Below are 19,598 nucleotides of genomic sequence, written 5' to 3' on the forward strand. Positions count from 1 at the left end.
ATTTTTCCCATCTGATGTGATATGACCTTGCCATGGTGGATCGGTTCACATAACTAACAGTATCTACCTGTACACCCATGCACACTGAGTAGTATAGTGTGTTTAACACCAAACATATGCCTTAGGCGTTGCTGTATGATTCATTTGTAGTCAACCACTATTAAATTATGATCCTTACAGCAACATCTATTGTTACATTCTGTAACTATTTTTCTCCTGCCAGACGTTTTCCCCCTTCTCCGATAATATTCCATTGCAATTTGACATCATTCTGACCATTGGTGTAATTTCTACAGTGGTTTGAAAGTTTAACTTTAATTACAATTACCCTGTATATGCTCCTACAGCCTTGCATTTTTAGCCCACTAAAACAGCAAAAATTGTAGAGCACAACAAAGCATCCAGTGACAACCAATGCAGTAGTGTGGTTCACAACATTGTCAATCTACAGAATTAAATCCAGAAGTATCCTTAACTTCTTTAATGGCAGCCTTTACAAATAACTAGAGTTAGTCAACAGTTGTAATTCAACTGAGGTAACACCTACAGGTTACCATGTTGCTGACACTACTAGGTGTCTCCATCTCCAGCAGTGATTCCTCCAACAGAGGCTACTGCCACCTGTCTGGCTGCCACTCGAAGTACATGTGGTTTACATGTGGCCACTCATACAGCATTACACCATTTCTGCCTTTCACAACACCATGCTATGTCATCAAGACTTGTTCACTACCCCATGGTGTTCATCCCAGAGCCAGGAACAGCACCTGCTTCCCGATCATGAGTCTGCGACAAAGATGCATGTGCCGATGCTTACAGCATGCCTTCCAGCACCCATTTGAGCTATGGCAGCTTACTTAGGCCATGGCCCAAGCTTCCTGCTTCACTTCATTTGCTGCACCATAGCAATCATATTCTTGTACTCTGTGCTACAACTACTTTCAGTCTACTACTGGACTTTGTTTTGGGATAACCCTCTCCAGATTAATTGTTTTGCCAGTCATTGCCTTGTGGTATCAATAAATCAGTGGTTAACTGTTTTTGGGTTGTTTCAGTGTTTATCAGTTGTTACAAAAGTAGTGACGAAGGAACTTAGTGTGCTCTTTTCTTCGCTTGAACAGTGCATTTGACAGATTCAGGAACGGACAATGATTACCACTGCCATTAGTAAACAGTGCTCTTAAGTTACACAGTTCAGAACAAGTGCCAGTTGCAGATGGAACAAATTTAGCAAGAAAACACCACCATGTTGGGAAAGGTTTTGTCAGCACCTGTGGAATGCCAGCAGCATCCATAGCCAGCCCCCCGCCACTGTTCCCATTGTACAAGGAATCAGCAAAGGACTCAGGATTATATGAAAAATGACTCTGGCCATACTTTGAAGCTTTCCAGGTAAAGAATTCTGACACTATAGAAGCTCTCTTCTTGTTCGGATAATTACTTATACTTACAGACTTTTATGTAAATTAGCCCTGTTGATTGAATCCTCTTAGTTGTAAATTGATGAAATGTGCAATTTACTAACCACGAACCACCACCAGCATGTGCATGGGATTGTGTATAGCATAGAAGTTTATCGAAGTAAAAAACACCCTAATCAGACATACAGGGCGTGTACAGCCTTAGTCAAAAGTGTCATTTCATCACTTCCAAACATAAGGAGTCACATACCAACACAATAGATTGTGATGCCATTATCTGTTATGCCCCATATAAAGAAGGTAGATAGCACACTATACAGTTTGACGACCGATCACCTGAACAAGTTCTAACTCTCACACAGGCCTTTTGAAATTTCCTATGTGGCAGGCCAGTAACTAGAAACGTGGGCCAACATTGCAGGTGACAAGCTGGATAGCAGGTGCCAGGCATCGATAGACTTGGACAATGTGAAAGTAGTGGTGGTATGGCCCGCCCACAGACAGATCCCAGCTTGTGTACGTGCTGCAGCAGGTAAACAGTCTGGGCATTCTCTACTTCCATCTTGCTCAGTGTGTTTTAAGAATTAATCACAGTAACACTGCCCCCATCATTGGGAGACTTGTCACAAGTAATAAGTCAGGACACATTGCAGTCGTGTGTGTCAGTTTCCCGCAATTCATTCTTGGCAGTAGCAATAACAGTCTGTTGATATGAACTTGATCACTGCCAGCAGTTCCCCTCCCAACAAACTTTTTATCACAGTCCAAATGAATTAAAGGCCAAACTAGCTGGTGGGAGATATTTTTTGAAAACAGAATTGGCTGAATCCTACCTGTAGCGTCTGCTTGATGAAGAGGTGTACAGCTCTTGGTAGTCAACATTCCTTTAGTGTTCTACATTGTCACTGCTCCCACCGTGTTTCAAAGATTTTTGAGCAATTAATGTAAAATACATCATGCTACCTAAATTACCTTGATGACATCAAGTAACTGGAACTTCCACAGAGGAGCATTTCGAAAATCTGTGTATGCTGTTCCACACACTCTACTAAGCAGGTGTAAATTCAACAAATCTCAATTCTCTCAGCCATCAGTTTAATATCTGGGACACGTAATTTTGCACGAAGCCATCACGGCACTACCTTGGCTGAAAAATGTCAAGGAACTGTTATCTCTTCTCAGGAAGGTTTCCTCATACAGTAAGTTCATGCCAAAAGCATTACAAATAAAGGGTAACCCATTTTCTTGGACATAGGACTGCGAGACCGCATTTCGAACTTTGAAAACTTGCCTTCACTTAGTCCTGTGCTCAGCTACCTTTAAGCTTACCAAACAGTTGTTAGTGATGGCTGATGCTTCAGAATATGGGATTGAGGCCGTCCTGAAACATGGTATTCTGAAGGGACTGAACAGTCAATACCTCATGCCTTCAAAACTTGGATGGCAGCTCAAAGGAATTATTCCCAAATTTAATAAGAGCTTTAGCTGTTATATATGCACTCAAAAAACATTAATTATTTTGGTACTGGCTGAAATTTCACCTGACAACAGACCATAAGCTGCTCATTTCACTGTTCAGCCCCTCATTACAGCTCCCTGATATAATGGCTCACTGGTTGCAGTGCTGGTCACTTTTCTTCAGCTGATACAATTATGAAATTAATTTTTGTACCAGGGATAGACATTTAAATGCAGATGCCCTCCTCTGGCTGCCAATGGGTCCCAAACCTTTGCACAGCAAAAAAGAGATTCTATGTTTCTACCTTAATGAAGTAGCACAGTCCACAGTTGACACATTTCCCACTACAAGTGAGCGCATCATGGTAACCACGGGTGTAGACCCCGTCTTACAACACATATTTTGTAACTTTCTGTGGGGATGGCTAGAGCAGCTGCTGCAACGGAGGGCAGATCCCCTTTATCAATATTTTCAGCTGTAAGAGTGGTTGCTTTTGGTTGATGGAGTTATCTTATTGGTTATGTAACATGCATCACTGCACATAATCGTACCCTCTCATTATAGAATGACATTCTGTGCTTCTACTTTCCTACCACTAAGGGTATACAGGATAAAAATTCTGGTATGACACCATTGTACTGGCCAGGAATCAACAAATAATACAGATGGTCCAGTCATGTAACAAATGTGCAGAATAGCAAGCGGCTCATAAGAACACTTTCTTTCCATGGCGTAGCACTGCACAGTCATGAGACAGGGTCTGCTTGGATTTTGCTGGCCCTGTTCTCAGAACACATTGGATTGCTGTGATGAATGCATACTCCTGCTTACTTGATACAGGGTGAACAGTAATAAAACCGACAAACCACAGGGACAGATTCCTGACCGGAAATGGAGGAAAAAAAGGTCCTACGAACGTACGTCCAGAAACAGACGGTATGCATGCAATGACAACAAACCATCCTGTAACACAATACAGAGGTGCATTGCATCCACATCACAAAAGATGTTCGAAGTGGCCTCCAAGGCATTTCGTGTGATAGAGGTGGTAGTGGCTGCAATGCAGGATCCATATAACCATACTTTGGCTTACACCATTTTGGTGGGCCACTTGTCTGGAGCTTGTACTAGGGTTTGTCTCCATATGCTGCAGAACCTGGTCCTCCAAATCTGGTGTATACACACTCCACCACCTCACTGCACATTCGTCTGTCTGAAAGGACCCAAGATCACACAAACACCCAAAAACAGCTTGAAATGTTGTGTGATGTGGTTAGTGTCTGTGAAGGTACTTGTTTTGGTGTAGTCATGCTGCCTCTGAACCATTTTCATCTGCTTGGCTGTACGCAAACACCATCTTGGCTTGTTCCGACATGAAAAACACCATCTCTGATTGTTCCTGACATGAATACTGGACCATTCTGCTGCTTACAGTATGCTGCATTAATTGCACAGCCTGTAACACACAAGGAACATGCAGCATGAGGTCAGAGGAACTGTTATTCGTCAGAGCCATCTACCATGGCAATAATGCATTTCTGGACATATGTTCATATGACTTCTTTCTTTTATTTCCAGTCAGGAATCCATCCCTTCAGTTTGTCGGATTTTTTAATGTTGTCCCTGTATAGTAAGTCTCAGGTTTACAACATGGAAAAGCACCATTATGGCCTTATGAAAAACGTTTTCCATTGAAGGTCTTCCCCAGAATTTAGTGATGGACAATGGTCCTCAGTTTCTACAGCAAACCTTCGGGAACTTCTATGTGACAAATACATCCAAAATGTTTGGGCCCCATCTTTTCTAATGGTGAAGTTGAGTGCCTGGTGCATGCCTTTAAATTTCAAATGTTAAAATACATCTATGACAGTCCAGCCTGTGATGTTTTAACTTGATTTTCAAGTCTGTTACTATTGGTTATCTGCCTTGAGCTGATTGCAGTTTAATTAAAAAGAATTACACCACATGCATATCATATCACTGTTATTTGTAAATCATCTTCTGTGGTTACCCTGCAAATTGGATACATACATTTGTACATTTTTGGTTGCTTTAGGTTAAAAACAGCAATTTGTTTATAAGGTTTGTGTGCAAGTTACTTACGGTGTTTCTTTACATGTTCTGCTTCTTCCCTCCTTGCTAGCAGTGGTTGACATCTAAAGACCTTGACTCACATTTGCAGTTGGCAGTGTTTGTCATTCTGCAGGAGCTCTTGTGCTGAATTATTTATACTTCACTTTGGTAAACTGTTTTTTTATTCCACACTGTAACAATTTTGATGTCTATTCATTTGTTTTCATTCATGTTGTGAGTGTTGCCAACCTGTGAAACTAATTTGTGTGTGTCTCTGGCTCTAATTTTATGTTGGTGTTGTTGTAAGTGTTCTGCAAAAGTTGAATGATTTGTCCTACACATTCATGCTCTTACACATTCTTTGTCTCTGGTATCAAATTTCCTCCTGGTTTGACCTATGTATGTTCCATCACAAGTATTACAATTTAGTTGGTATATTCCTGATTTCTGAAATAGATCAGTTTTATCTATTGTTTTGGGGAAGTATTTCTGAATCGAGCTGTTGGCTTGGTGGGCTATTTTTATGCCTTGTTTATTGAAAACATTGGATATTCTGTGTGTTTATTTATAATTGTATGTCACTGTGTACGATCTTTTACTTTGTTTCTTTCAAATTTTGTGTTGTTCCTATTTTTGTATTTTGTGTATTTGTTTGTGTGTGATTTTGTCCTTGTGTTGATGACAGCTGGGAGTTTGTTCTTTTGTGTTTTTTGATTTTCTTGTTCAGTTTTGTTACTAAATTATCTTTGTATCCATTGTTTGTGGCTATTTGTATTATCGTATTCATTTCTTTTCTGTAATTATCTGTACATAGTGTTTAGTCTGTGCAGCATGTATCTAAGTGCTGCCTACTTTTAAGAACTGGGGTGTTGTGATGTCTTATGTACAATTGTGTCTGTTTCGTTGGTTTTCAGTATATGTCAAATGTGTGTTGGTTGTTTTGGATCTTTATGGTGATGTTCAAGAAATTTAACTGCCTATTTTGCCCTTTTTCTATTGTAAAATGTATCTTATCATGAACAGAATTTATGTCAGTGTATAACTGGTCAATTTTATTGCTTGGTTCATCCATCAGGCACAAGATGTCGTCCATATATTTAATCCAGTACAGGATGTTGTACCTATTTGGAACTAATTTGTTAAATATAGTCTGTTCAAAGTGGTTCATAAATATATTTGTTGTGGTTCCAGACACTTGGGATCCCATTGGTAATCCTTCACTTTGTAAATAGAATTCATTATTGAACTGAAAATAGTTTCATTCTGTTACTAGCTCTAGAAGCCTGACTGTTCCTTTGATGTATTTATGTGCAAGTGTATTGTATGCTTAGGATTTTGTTCTATAATGTTTATTGTTTCAGTTATTGGTGTATTGGAATACATATTGTCGACAGCAAATGACAGGAGGGTGGCTGTGTCTGTAACTTGTGTCTTTTATGTACTCAATCAATTATGTGGCATTTATTATAGTTCTGTCCTCTTTATCAGAAAACTACAAACTACAAGAGGACATAACTATAAGAAATAACACAAAATTGATTCGGCGCATGAAAGACATACAAATTCCAGACACAGCCATCCTCCTGTCATTTGATCCAGACAATATGTATTCCAATACAACAATAACTGACACAATAAACATTATAGAACAAAATCTTGAGACACACAGTACACTTACACATGAATACATCAAAGGAATAGTCAGGCTTCTAGAACTGACAACAGAACAGAACTATTTTCAGTTCAATAATGAATTCTATATTTACAAAGTGAAGGATTATCAATGGGATCCCCAGTGCCTGGAACCATAGCAAATATATTTATGAACCACACAGAACAGACTATATTTAACAAAACAGTGCCAAATAGGTACAACATCCTATACTGGATTAGACACATGGACAACATCTTGTGCCTGATACATGAACCAAGCAATAAAATTGACCAGTTACACACATACATAAATACTGTTCATGATAAGATGCATTTTACAATAGAGAACCAGCAAATTAGACAAATGTCTTGGACATCACAATGAGGATTCAAAACAACCAACACATATTTGACATATACCGAAAACCAACAACAAAAGACACAATTATACACGAGACATCACAACACTCCAGTTCTCAGAAGCAGGAAGCCCTTAGCTACATGTTCCACAGACTAAACACACCAGCTGTGCACTTTCACCTACTGATGCCAGCCCCACACCTGGTGCCAGCACTGCTGGCACCGAAGTTCCATCCAGACACCCTAGTCTGGGCACCTGCTTTTGGTAATTGGAACAGATGGGTCCCGACAGTCATTCTGCAGCAATGGGGTTGCAAGTTGTGTATGCCGAAATTGAGGGACAGGCAAGCTGCCTGCCATCTCAACCAGTTCTGCCTGCACACCGCCGGGCAGCCACTGCCATCGATTGCTCCAGCTGCTACACCATTCCCCAGCAGATGATTTCTCTCTTTCCCATTTTTACTCGCCTCCGGTCACAATTGTCCAGGTATCCCCTCTTCTCCTCACCTGGCACTGACTGCATTTTCTGAAGAGAGATACCTACAAACATGTTCTAGGCCTCAGCGGGAGACAATTGACTCAGCTCAGCAGCTCGAAGGGGCCCGACTGCTGCCACCCAACAGCCCCATGTTGCTGCCTTATACTTTCCAGCGACCACGCACAGTGCTACAGTACCTTGGATCTCTGCCTCGTGAACCGTTCCTGGCAGCACTGGTGATCTACCCGCTCCGTGGTGCTTTGGGGATCCTGGTGCCCACTCTGTGTTGTTTTGGGGGTCCCAGGTGCTCAGAAAGTGTCACTACTGCCAGTGACCCAGCAGGCATCCCACTTTGAGCTCCACGCTTGTGTCCTCACAGGGCTTGCCTCCACCTGGGTCACTTATGGCCCTACAGCCTACAGCCTGCAACCTGCAAGTATGGGGCTGCTGGTGGCTCCGATAGATGACAGTGCCATGTTCATCGTGTTCATGGAAGGCCACCAGCACATAAAGAGTCTCACAGCTTTTACAGCCATCAACAAGCCTCTCCTGAGGAAGGAGGAATGTGTTAACACTCATATTTTACTGCATTGCTGACACTACTAGGCATCCATATCTTGAGCAGTGACTCCTTCACCAGGGGCTACTGCTGCCTATCTACTCACCCCTCGAAATTCGTGCACTTTACATGTGGCCGCTTACACAGCAGTGCACCAGTTTTGTCTTTTGTGACACTGTGCTAAGTCATCACGACTCGTTAGCTACCCCATGGCATTCATTCTGGAGATGGCCATCAGGAGCAGCACCTGCTTCCCTGTTGCGAGTCTGCAACATGTGTGCGCACGTAGATGCTCACAACACGCTTTCTATCACTCATCTGAACTATGGTGGCTTACTTAGGTTGTGGCCAAATCTGCACACTTCACTTCGTTTCTGAACCACAGTGATCATATTGTTGTGCTCTGTCCTACAATAACCTTGGTTCTACTACTGGACTTTGTTTCAGGATTACTCTGCTCAGATTAATTGTTTCAACAATGAGTGCACTTATGGAGTCAATAAATCAGAATTTAACTGTCTTCAGATTATTTCAATGTGTAGTAGTCACTACAATAAAAAATGGTTTTTAAAACTGTGACATTATTTCGCAAACAAAAAATATGTTATAAACTTACCCTGAGAGTTGCATTGATAAACATCCAAATTACTCCAAGAACTGTGACTAGTAGATCATAACGATTTCTTCTCGACTGCCAGTAACCTCTTGGGGTGAAGGCAATATTTTTCATCACAACCTCTACCACAAAAATTAATGTCAGAACTGTACTAACTGTAGCCAGTGGGTCTGTGTGAGATTCTTCTTCCCTCCACTGTGAAGAAGGCATAACAGAGATATTGCAGATAACAGTTACCAACAAAAATTCTAACATATGGTGATCAATAAAGAAAAACATGAAATTTAAACTTACAGACACACAAAGTAAACTGCTGTTGAGGAGAACCATGAGAGCAATAAAACGTTTGAAGTAGATATTTTGTGTAATATCATAGATGAATGCTCGAAATTTCTTTCCATCAGGTCTTGGAGGTAAATGAAGTGGTTGAGCAATTTTCAATCTTTTCTTTAAATCACACCTATCAGAAATTTATCAGTTGAATGTAAATATATGAATGAAAAATCCTGGCATACTTTTCAAACTACATAGCTACAAATGCTATTACCATCTCCTCTGATCAACTGTAAGCAAGGCAGTCCCCTTATTTTCTGAGTAATTTGCAATTACGACACCAACAAAAAGTGTCAGTCCAATCATACAGCCAAGAAAGATGTAAATGTGAATGTATATTGCATGGACCTGGAACAAAATAACAAAACTGATATACAATCATGAATAAATTCTTCAATTAATGTCTTGATTTTTCCATCTAACATGTTTATTTCATTCAATATAAGTGCTTAATACATTTAACATCAGACACTCACTTCTAATAATATTATAAAATTACCAGCAATGAAGAAACCAACAAAACACATAAAAGTGATAACATGCAACATATGTTTCTTAAATATAGTACATAAGGCCACTTTGATCTGAATACAGAGTATGTTGGTATGTACTGATAGGGGAATCTAAGGGACAGCTGATAACTGATTACATATCATATGTCCAGCTAGAATACCAACTGGGCCAAGGAAGGTATGAGTGCATTGAGTAAAGAATAAAACTATGGCCTTTATGACTTACCTAAGATAGTGTCTGTTGTGAGCACCCAGTATTCGAAGGCAAAGGACTTGTAATAATATCTCTATAGTTACAGAGTAAATGCCAGCTCAATAAGTCTTGAATCGCGAGGGAAGCAACAACTGATCTTAGAACCGATTCCCCTACTCTATGCACAGTATTGCTCAGTTTCAACTTGTCACACACAACCAACCATGGAAAGAACTTGCTCCTCTGGTATATGAGTTCAACATCTAACATAAGTTACATTCAAACAATGGAAAATCCCGGATGGAATGTAACAATATTATGAAAAGGAAAGTTGCGCAAATTTCCTTGCTGTTGCCTGAGACTTCAGTCATGTGTGCATGAGTTGCATTTGCTTGTGTGTGTGTGTGTGTGTGTGTGTGTGTGTGTGTGTGTGTGTGTGTGTGTGTGTGTGATCTATTTTTGATGAAGAGCTTACTGGCCAAAAGCTTTATTTGGGACAGTCTATATATGTTGTGCCTATTTGCGACCCAGCATCTCTGCTATATGGTGAGTGGCAACTTTCTTTTTCATAATAAGTTACATTCTTAGCTGTTAAAATTATCAGTTGTAATCCAATATGGGAAAACTATGATAATTAGCACTTTGTTAGGGTCTCTCACCAATTTTTGTTGATGACATTCTTGTGTTTATATATGGTCATGCTGTATACTTTTTTTTTATATAAAATAGACAGTGATTTTTGTTGGGCATGCAACAGTGCTTTTGTCTGTTCAAAACATGATAAGAGGGTGCACAATCGCCTCTGATGTTGTCAGGATATAAACATTACACATAGACAGTTAATAATAGTAATGGAACAGCCTACAAGTTACAGCTGATCTTGAAATTCTGAGAATGCATAGCCGAGTTGCTTTCGAGCCCCAAAAATGGTCTAATGTAGGACTGAAATTGATTGTGTTTAATAAATAATGGTAGTACAGCTGTGTATTTTATAATGCAATTTTTAAACTAAGTTATATTTCCTGTCTGAATTTATTCTAAAATAAGATCTAGAATATCTGTATATGAAAAAAGAAGTTTGATAATATGGGAAGCAAGCCTCAACCTTGCACTCTTACTAACTGGCATAAATAACATTTTCTTTTCACTTTTTCCTGAGATATCAGTCTTGCACAGTGAAACTTCATTCACAGGCAGCCCCAACTGGAGCATAGGCTATTTATAGCAGGATCATAAATGTCCACAAGGAAGTGTCAGCCGGGTAAGGGATGGTGCAGGCCTTCTGTAATTATACCAAGCTGTAGATTTAGAACTGCTGAATGTGACAGGATATATTGTGGTGCTTGTAATCACTATATAACTTGGCTTCCTTTGATTTTTAGTCAGTTCACGGAAAATTATGCAATTTTCTTATTGTGGCAGTGGTTTTAGCACTGCCCTGCAGCCAAGGCAGATGTGAAGCATTACAGAACATGTGTTCCCCTGTACTTCATATATGGACCCATATGTGTGAGCTGAAAAGAGAAAATATTTTCTGGACTAGAGGAGAGGAAGAAGGGCCTGAAATTTAAAACACAGGAAGAGCTATAGAGCTATACACAAGGAACTGGGGAATTCTAAAGCTACATGGAGTGCAACATTCAGTCACAGTTGGCAGGACTGTACTATAATACGTAAAACTGGGGACACAAGGACTTCTTGGTTTACTCCTAGGCTGTTAAGAGTCATTTGCGCTGACCAATTTGAGACTGTCAGAACCAACTGATGTGCGTATGATATTAATAATATCAAATAATGTGAATATTGCATACAATTAGACTTCTGTACAAACTTTGTGCAGTAATGTGATCATTATAAATAAGTGCTGTAAAATGTTTCTTAACTCATTTTTTTATTTGATGATGTGTGGCTACAAACCCCAAGATTATCATATAATATTATTAAATATTTGGTGACAAGTTTTATGTACTTTTAAATGTAATTATGCTAATGATTTTTTTTCTTTTTTCTTTTTTACTGATTCCACATTCACAAGGGCAATTTCATTTGATATTAGCATAACTGTTCTTATTTTGTGAATATTTATTATGCATTTTTCTTTTCTGACATGTTCCACATCCTAGAGGATCTACTCACTATGGATTAGTTGGAATGAAAAGTACATCTAATCTAATCCACATACATGTAGTAAACTGCTGGCCTAGATTGAGCTTTATCCAAGCAAACAAAAATATGTAGCTTTCAAAACACATTTAATTCAAGTTTGATTTTGCCATTCAACTAGAAATAGAAGGCATGAAAGTGATGCAATAAATCCATTAACACGATACAATGTGAAGTTTCGTACACAAATGAAGTGTTATAATGACATCAAAATTGGAGTTTATTTTCCTGTTTCTTCACTTCGAGGAGCATTGATCAGTCCAATCTTTTGCTGATTAATCTAAAGGATTACTATAAGTCTACTGATTTTTTCTGTTTCATGTTTTTAATTGTCAGGGCCAAATTAAGATTACTGCTATGTGAACAAATATATATTTTGTGAATATTTTCTAGCTTTTTTTCCTAACTCATTGAATATGCTGTATTTAGTCATATTGGGGTGTAATTCCTGACTGTTAAATCAAAGAGGTGGCACTCATCTTCATATTGATAATACAAAAATGTCTTTCTTGGTCGTATTTGTGTTGACTGAAGCCTTGTACAGATGTTAAACAAGGATGATAAGCAGTTCAGGCAAAAAGAGAATAGAAATTTTGAAAAGTGGTGCTACAGCAGAATGTTGAAAATTAGATTATTAGATCAAATAATTAATGAGGAGGAACTGAATCGAAATGAGGAAAAAAGAAATTTGTGGCACAACTTGACTAAAAGAAGGGTTAGGTTGATAGGATACATCCTAAGGCATCTACAAATTGTCAGTTTGGTGATGGAGGGAAGTCATGGGGAAAATTGTAGAGGGAGACCAAGACATATTCAAATGGATATAGACTGCTGTAGTTATGTGGAGATGAAGGACCATGCACAGGCTAGATTAATGTGGAGAACTGCATCATACCAGTTATCGGACTGAAGACCACCAGAATAATAACAATACAAAAATATGTATTTTGCATTTGCTAATAAAGAACCCTTAGGTATCAAAGTAATTAATCTTTAAAAAATGCTGAATTGAAATTATCAGTCATTTGCCATACAATATTTTTGGGCAATTGCAGTTTAATTTAGTTATGGGTTATGACATGTTCTCAGATTCACCAAATCAGTTATATAAAAAATGAAAATTTTATAATCTTGAACCCTAATAAATACTTTTCTGTGAATGCTCATGAGGAGGACACTGCATAACACTGATCTATAGTGTGTTCTCTGTGCCTTGTGCAGTGCTCCTGCCTTCATCTCAGGCACTGCACAGCTATGACTATCACCACAGCACTTTCCAGGCACCACTGCTGAACACTTCCTCTTGGAGGTGAAGGGTAGATAGCCATATGATAGGTGAGCAACAGTAATCACTTTAAAATGGATACAGGGCTAACTGTTTCATTATCGTTAACTCACCAACACCTATACACGTTAAGGTGCTGATAGTTCATTTCACTAAAGTAAAAACTGGCTTCGAATTTGTGGGAATAAGTGTCTCCTCAAGTCAAGTACAACAGACAGTCTTTGGAATGTGTGAATGGTGAACTATAATTGTTCTTTGATTGTGTTGTTGTTTCAAGTTGCTTCCTGCTGATAATAGATCAAGATATCTTTCATGTGGCTACTGTAATTTGCCTATCTAGTTGATTACCTCAAGACGAAAATCGTTCACAAGCAGAAAGTAAGGTAGCATTTTGCATATTTTTTCATAGTCATGGAAGGCATAGTGGAATTGTTGCTTACAACTGGTGAGGGTTTCTACACCAAGGAGTGATGACAGCTCAGATGCAGTGAACTTATCAGCTCCAGTGATATCTTCAATGCTGCAAATGCATTCATAGGTTAGGTTAGGTTAGTGTTGTTTAACGTCCCGTCAACAACGAGGTCATTAGAGACAGAGCGCAAGTTCGGGTTAGGGAAGGATGGGGAAGGACATTGGCCGCGCCCTTTCAAAGGAACCATCCCGGAATTTGCCTGAAACGATTTAGGGAAATCACGGAAAACCTAAATCAGGATGGCTGGAGACGGGATTGAACCGTCATCCTCCCGAATGCGAATGCATTCATAAATTGCATACTGTCCACCAGTCATCTCATTAGTGTCATTCACACCACTGTTATAGTTAAGGGTCCCACTATTTTCATCTGCACAATCTGAGATCTGGTTCATGGTTTTAGAAAACATTTTCTCTCAACAGAAGATCATGGAGGACCAAGAGTAATTTACGTTGATTGTAATGTAGACCAGAGACCCACTACCATAGTTACAGATGTTATTCTGCAATCTCCATACTGACAGACTCACCAAATTCTCAAGTTGGCACTTATCACTTGCTGCACCAAGTCATCCAAACAAAAGCTTAAGCAGGTGCTGTATTATTAGTGAAGAGGTGACAGAATCCCATTGGAATTCTGGAGACACTTATGGGCTATGATAGAAGTCAGTGACATCTCTGAAGTGTTGCTACTTCATATCTGACAACAGCAATTGCCTCCAAAGATGCAGTTAACCTGATAGCACATGAGGGGTAGCCCTTGGACAAATTATTGCGGGCAGCTGATCATGCACACAGAATGTTATAGTTTGCAGTTTTATCGGCTGTAGCAATGGCAAATAATGATGCCACATGCAATACTCAGTCATTGTAGGTATCAGAAGAACATGCGAACTGCTGCATAGTGGCATCATTTTGGCAAACACTGAGTAGGACCACATCTCATCAAGATTTACAAACCATGCTGGAAAAGATGTTCAATTAATTGCACGGATTGGAGCTTCGGATGGGTTCAGACAGATGGCTGCAAGCAGGATGTTACTAATCTGCCAGCTCAGGACCACACCCAAGCTCAAGACACTGCACTGACCACCTGTTGATATCAGAAATGGTCTGGGCTGCAGGCTATGAAGTGCACATGGCCATTTGATTACCCAGTTAGTAACAGTGGTCCACAGTAACCACCATGGACCGCAGCACCTCCTAGTGGTGTCAGTGGCTTATAAAGCACTGACTGGCAGTAGTTCCTGGGCCACAATGCAATATTGATGTGCCCTTGAAGACTGCAAAACTACCTCTCCTCAATAGTGAATTGGTGGTTCAATACAACTATTTGGAACATCACAGGAGTTGTACATTGCCAACAGATGATTTAGTTTAGTTTTTTGGCAGACATTGCTTTGGGAATCAGCACCCTGCTGATGCCATAGGCAACAGACATGGCCTTGCTGGAGAAACTACAGCTGTTAGCCATCAATAGTTCTAGTATTAGGATGCTGGGTCAAAGGAGCTGGTAAGTGATGTCGGCTTTACTATTCCTTTCTAGTGGACATATGTAGTGGCAGACATTTCTCCACCTATCTTAGGAACAGTTTTCTTGGGCATTTTGTGCTTTTGGTGGATTTAACTAAGGCCTTGCTCATTAGTAGACCTATCAGCAGCAAAGTCAGTGTGATTTTAAATAGTTCTGCAGATGGTAGGATACATTGTGTAAGCAATATAACACAACAACCTGTTTTACAAGTATCAATGCTACTGCACAGTGTAAAGCACAAGACAAGACATTACACTACATAAGTATGACCCCAGAGCCACCGGTTATGCGGTGCATCCTTAGAACTGTGCCAGATAAAATACTGGAAATCAAAACTGTTTCAGACGGTGCCTGGGGCTCTCCACTACATTTGGACAGGAAGAATGTTGGTACATTGTGTCCTTGCAGGTATTACCCAGGTTCAAATGCCAGGACCATTCTAGATACATATCCTATTCCACCTCTTTAAGGATCCCTGTATGCTTTGAGTGGTACAACAGTTTTATGTTCCTCGATTGCCACAAGGTCTATAGCCAAATTCCTGTAGCACCCATGGACGTTCCCAAGGCTGCAGTGATCTCGCCTTTTGGCTTATTACAGTCCTGCATTCCCGCAAGCCCTATAGCTAGATTTCTGTAGCACTTATGGATGTTCCCAAGACAGCAGTGATCACGTCTTTTGGCCTATTCAAGTTTTTCGCATGCCTTCCAGATTTAAAAATGTGGCACAGACATGGCAAAGGATCACTGACAAAGTGCTGCAGAGACTGATTTTTTTTTTTATTTTTTTATTTTTTTTTTATCTTGACGATATTTTGGTACACTCAGCTGAGGCACAATCACATGTCAGAAATGTGGCTGAAGTATGGAAAAGGTTGCAAGACCACAGTGTGATACTGAATGAAGACAAATGCATGCTGGGTAAAAGGGGAATGGCCTTTCTCGATTATAGAGTTTCAAGTAATGGAATCACTCCATTGCTGAAAAAATTGGCTTTGTTGTGAGAGCTGCCATGTCTGAGGAATTACAAACAACTACGACGGCTGTTAGAATTGGTGTTTTTTTATTGTCGCCATTTACCAGCAACAGCTGCTACTCGGGCACCTCTCACAGACGCTCTTGTTAGCCACTACACTAAAGAAAGGTATTTACTGAAGTAGGCTTCCAGGGATGGACAAGGCCTTCCACAATTTGTAGAACGGTCTTGGGCAAGCGGAGTCATTCGCCCACCCGGTACCAGCCGCACCGATAGCTACGGTAGTTGACACCAATCAGATTGCAATCAAGGGAATTTTATGAGAGTGTGAAGCACCTCTGTCCTCATGTCAAAGCTTGTCCAGTGACAATTTACATAAATTATAAGCATTCCGGAACACAAGCAGTGCTCACCTTGACAGTTCGGGTACTTCGAGTTTGTTATCCAGTTCACAATGCATGTTCAACATATTCAAGGTGCTGAAAACATAGTGGCCAACTACCTCTCTCATGCATGTTATGCAGTTTCAATCCTGAAGTATGAGGACCTTGCCAAAGCAGAAATGGCATATTATCAGCTGCAAGACTTACTTATGGGTCAGTCTATGAGTCTGTGATTCCAACAGGTTGAGGTACTAGGTTGCGATGTCAAGTTATGGTGTGACATTTCTCGGCAGGCACCATGGCTCAAATCACACCAAAATTTCACAAGATAGCATTTGACAGTGTGCACAACCTGGCACATCCAGGGGTGAACAACATTGTCAAGATAATAATAGAATTTTTGTATGGTCGTCAGTTAAGTAAGATGTTTGCAACTGGATCTGCACCTGCCCCCACTGTCAACAGTGTAAAGTGGGAACTCATATCCTTGCTGAGGTTGGGCATTTTTCAAGTCTAATGGTGAGATTTTGATGTACCCACCTTGACATCATGGGTCCCCTACTGTCTTTGATGGTTACAGATGATTGCTTATACTGGTAGACAGATGTACAAAATAGGATGAGACCATATCACTACCGTACATATTAGCTGAGCATAGGTATTTGTCACACACTGGTTGGCATGCTTCAACTGTCTGCAGCACATTATGACAGACCAAGGCAGGCAGTTTGAATCTACCCTGTTCAGCGAGGTGGCTAAACAGTGCAGATTCCAGTACCACCAATACCAGTTTGAATCTGCCCAGTTCAGTGAGCTGGTTACACAGTGCGGATTCCAGTACCACCAAACCACCAGTTACCTCCCAGCCAGCAATGGTATGGTGGAGAGGTGGCATTACATGCTGAAAGCGGCCCTCATCTGGTAAGAAAGTTGGACTGAAGCAATCCCTCTCGTACTATTGGGGTTACAAATAGCTTGCAAGGCTGATATTGGCACCTCAGTGGCTGAGATGATATACAAAGAGTGTTAAGGATCCCAGAGGAGTTTTTCACCTCTGCACTAATGGTAGGTCAAATTACCCTTGTTGATACAGAGGATTCAGGATCACATGGATAAGATTTGACAAGCACCAGCTGTGAATCATGGCTCACACCCTGTTTTCTCACAAGAAGGCTCTAACAGATTGTTCGCATGTCATGCAGTGCACTGATTCTGTGCGGATGCCTCTTCAGCTGCCTTATATGGGACCCTACCAGGTTTTGCAGTAAACACACATTTGAGAGTCTGCAGTACTAGAAGGCCAGCAAAGTATCAGTGTAAAGACTGACACAGTATGGGTAATGCTGGCTCCAGCTTCAGACCATGTGGTGAGCAACATAGTCGGAGGGGGGCATGGGGATGATGCTCCCACAACCACACAGCCAGCAGACAACAAAACTAGTTCTGGACAACTCACACTGGCCACGCAGAGATGACCACTCCACTTTCCAAGTCATTGCACCCGAAGATAGACTGCACAAGAGCTGGCACAATTGTCAAGTTCAAGTAACACTACAGGTGCTCTACACTTTAGGAGGAGGGCTGTGTGGGAATGCATATCTCTCCAAGTGAAGTACAGTAGATACTCCTTGGAGTGTGTGAACAGTGAACTATAATTGTTCTTTGATTGTGTTGTTGTTCTGAATTGCTTTCTGTTGATAATTAAGTCAAGCTCTCCGATACATGGGTATTGTAATTTGTCTACAAACTGTACAGATGAGGCTTCAATAGAGGAAACTGGACTGGGAATTAAATGGAGTATTTGCAGTTTAACTGAAACTCCCCTGAACTAACATCAGTTAAATTAATATTCAGTGTTTTTTTAATAAATTAATTATAAGAATGCAGATGAAAGAAAATACCTATCTTCATCACATACATCAAGTTAAGATGTTCAAAATTGTTGTGTTAATCCCTTTGTTTTTATTTAAGAATACTGTAAACCATCAAAAATCAAGTCCACAGATTTATTCACTTACTTTTACTTTTCATCAATATATAAGCATCATTTCCTACTGTTTTCTTGGTGGAATTCCTACCTTTTTAAATTCTTTCCATCTTGGAGATCAGTATCACTTTTATGAGTGCTGAATTACTAACAAAAACAGCAAAAATATAGAACTGACACTTTCAAATAAGTATAGAGACTTAATACATGTAATGATGGAAGTCCTTGGAAGTGAGAACTAACTGATCATACTAAGTGCAGAAAAGTATCATTTTTGCAGTGTTCACATTGGTAGTAACTGCAAAAATGATGCCTCCAGTATGACCAATAAGAACTACACCTCACAAATACTGCATACAGAGTTCCATATTTTAGACACTAGCCAGTTCAGCACTTAGCAGGGTATTGATGTGTAGTCACATCAGCCATGGTCAGTGCCATGTCAACTCAATATTAACACAGAAATTAAGATATGATGCTGTTACAGGTCACCAACATCATACCACTTGTCCCTATGCTGACTGTTCATCACATTCACAGTCACTAATTGGTGTTTCTTCCAATGACTGAAATGCAGTTTATGTTGTTAACATGTCACACATAATGTGGGTAAATTTTACAACCTAAACAGAAACTATGTACATGAGATAACATGAAAGAGAAATAAAAAGCACAAAAACACAAAACAACATTTTCTTCCAGAAGTGATGGGTAATATATACTAAAACATAAACAGTACACAACTCTATTATTTTTTAACAGTAAGCTCCACAACATTCTATATTAGCAGAAACGCTTGAACAGAAATGAACTTACACTCACATATTGAACATTGCATCACACATGCATTATTATTCTCATAATATAATATTAACCAAGCCTTGCACTTTCAAGAACACTTTCTGTTGTTGAAAAGAGCAAATAATAATATGAAAAAAATACATTAAATTAAAATCTCAGGAAATATTTAAACATTCTGAAAAAAATCTGCACATAAAGGCATCTGCAAATAAGGCTCACAGTTTTTTTTCAAAATACAATGATACTAAATTTTCAGAGACCTTTCTTGTCATTGAAAATTCAAAGCATTTTCCTCCTCAGTGATTTACATGTTATTTTATTCAAAACAATAACCAAACTTCA

General features: G+C 39.7%; 1 protein-coding gene across 1 annotated transcript in view; it reads right to left on the minus strand.

The window, feature by feature from the left end:
- LOC126248157 (sodium leak channel NALCN) overlaps nucleotides 1–19,598 on the minus strand; it is a 394,425-nt gene that overhangs the window by 64,948 nt on the left and 309,879 nt on the right. Inside the window, exons 23-25 of the mRNA XM_049948905.1 lie at nucleotides 9,167–9,300; nucleotides 8,914–9,079; nucleotides 8,620–8,814 (exon numbers count right to left, since the gene is read on the minus strand). Of these exons, the coding sequence (XP_049804862.1) occupies nucleotides 8,620–8,814; nucleotides 8,914–9,079; nucleotides 9,167–9,300 (495 nt within the window). The remainder of the gene's footprint in view (nucleotides 1–8,619; nucleotides 8,815–8,913; nucleotides 9,080–9,166; nucleotides 9,301–19,598) is intronic.

The sequence above is a fragment of the Schistocerca nitens genome, chromosome 1 (genome assembly GCF_023898315.1).
Source record: "Schistocerca nitens isolate TAMUIC-IGC-003100 chromosome 1, iqSchNite1.1, whole genome shotgun sequence".
In the NCBI taxonomy this organism is placed as follows: Eukaryota; Metazoa; Arthropoda; class Insecta; order Orthoptera; family Acrididae; genus Schistocerca; species Schistocerca nitens.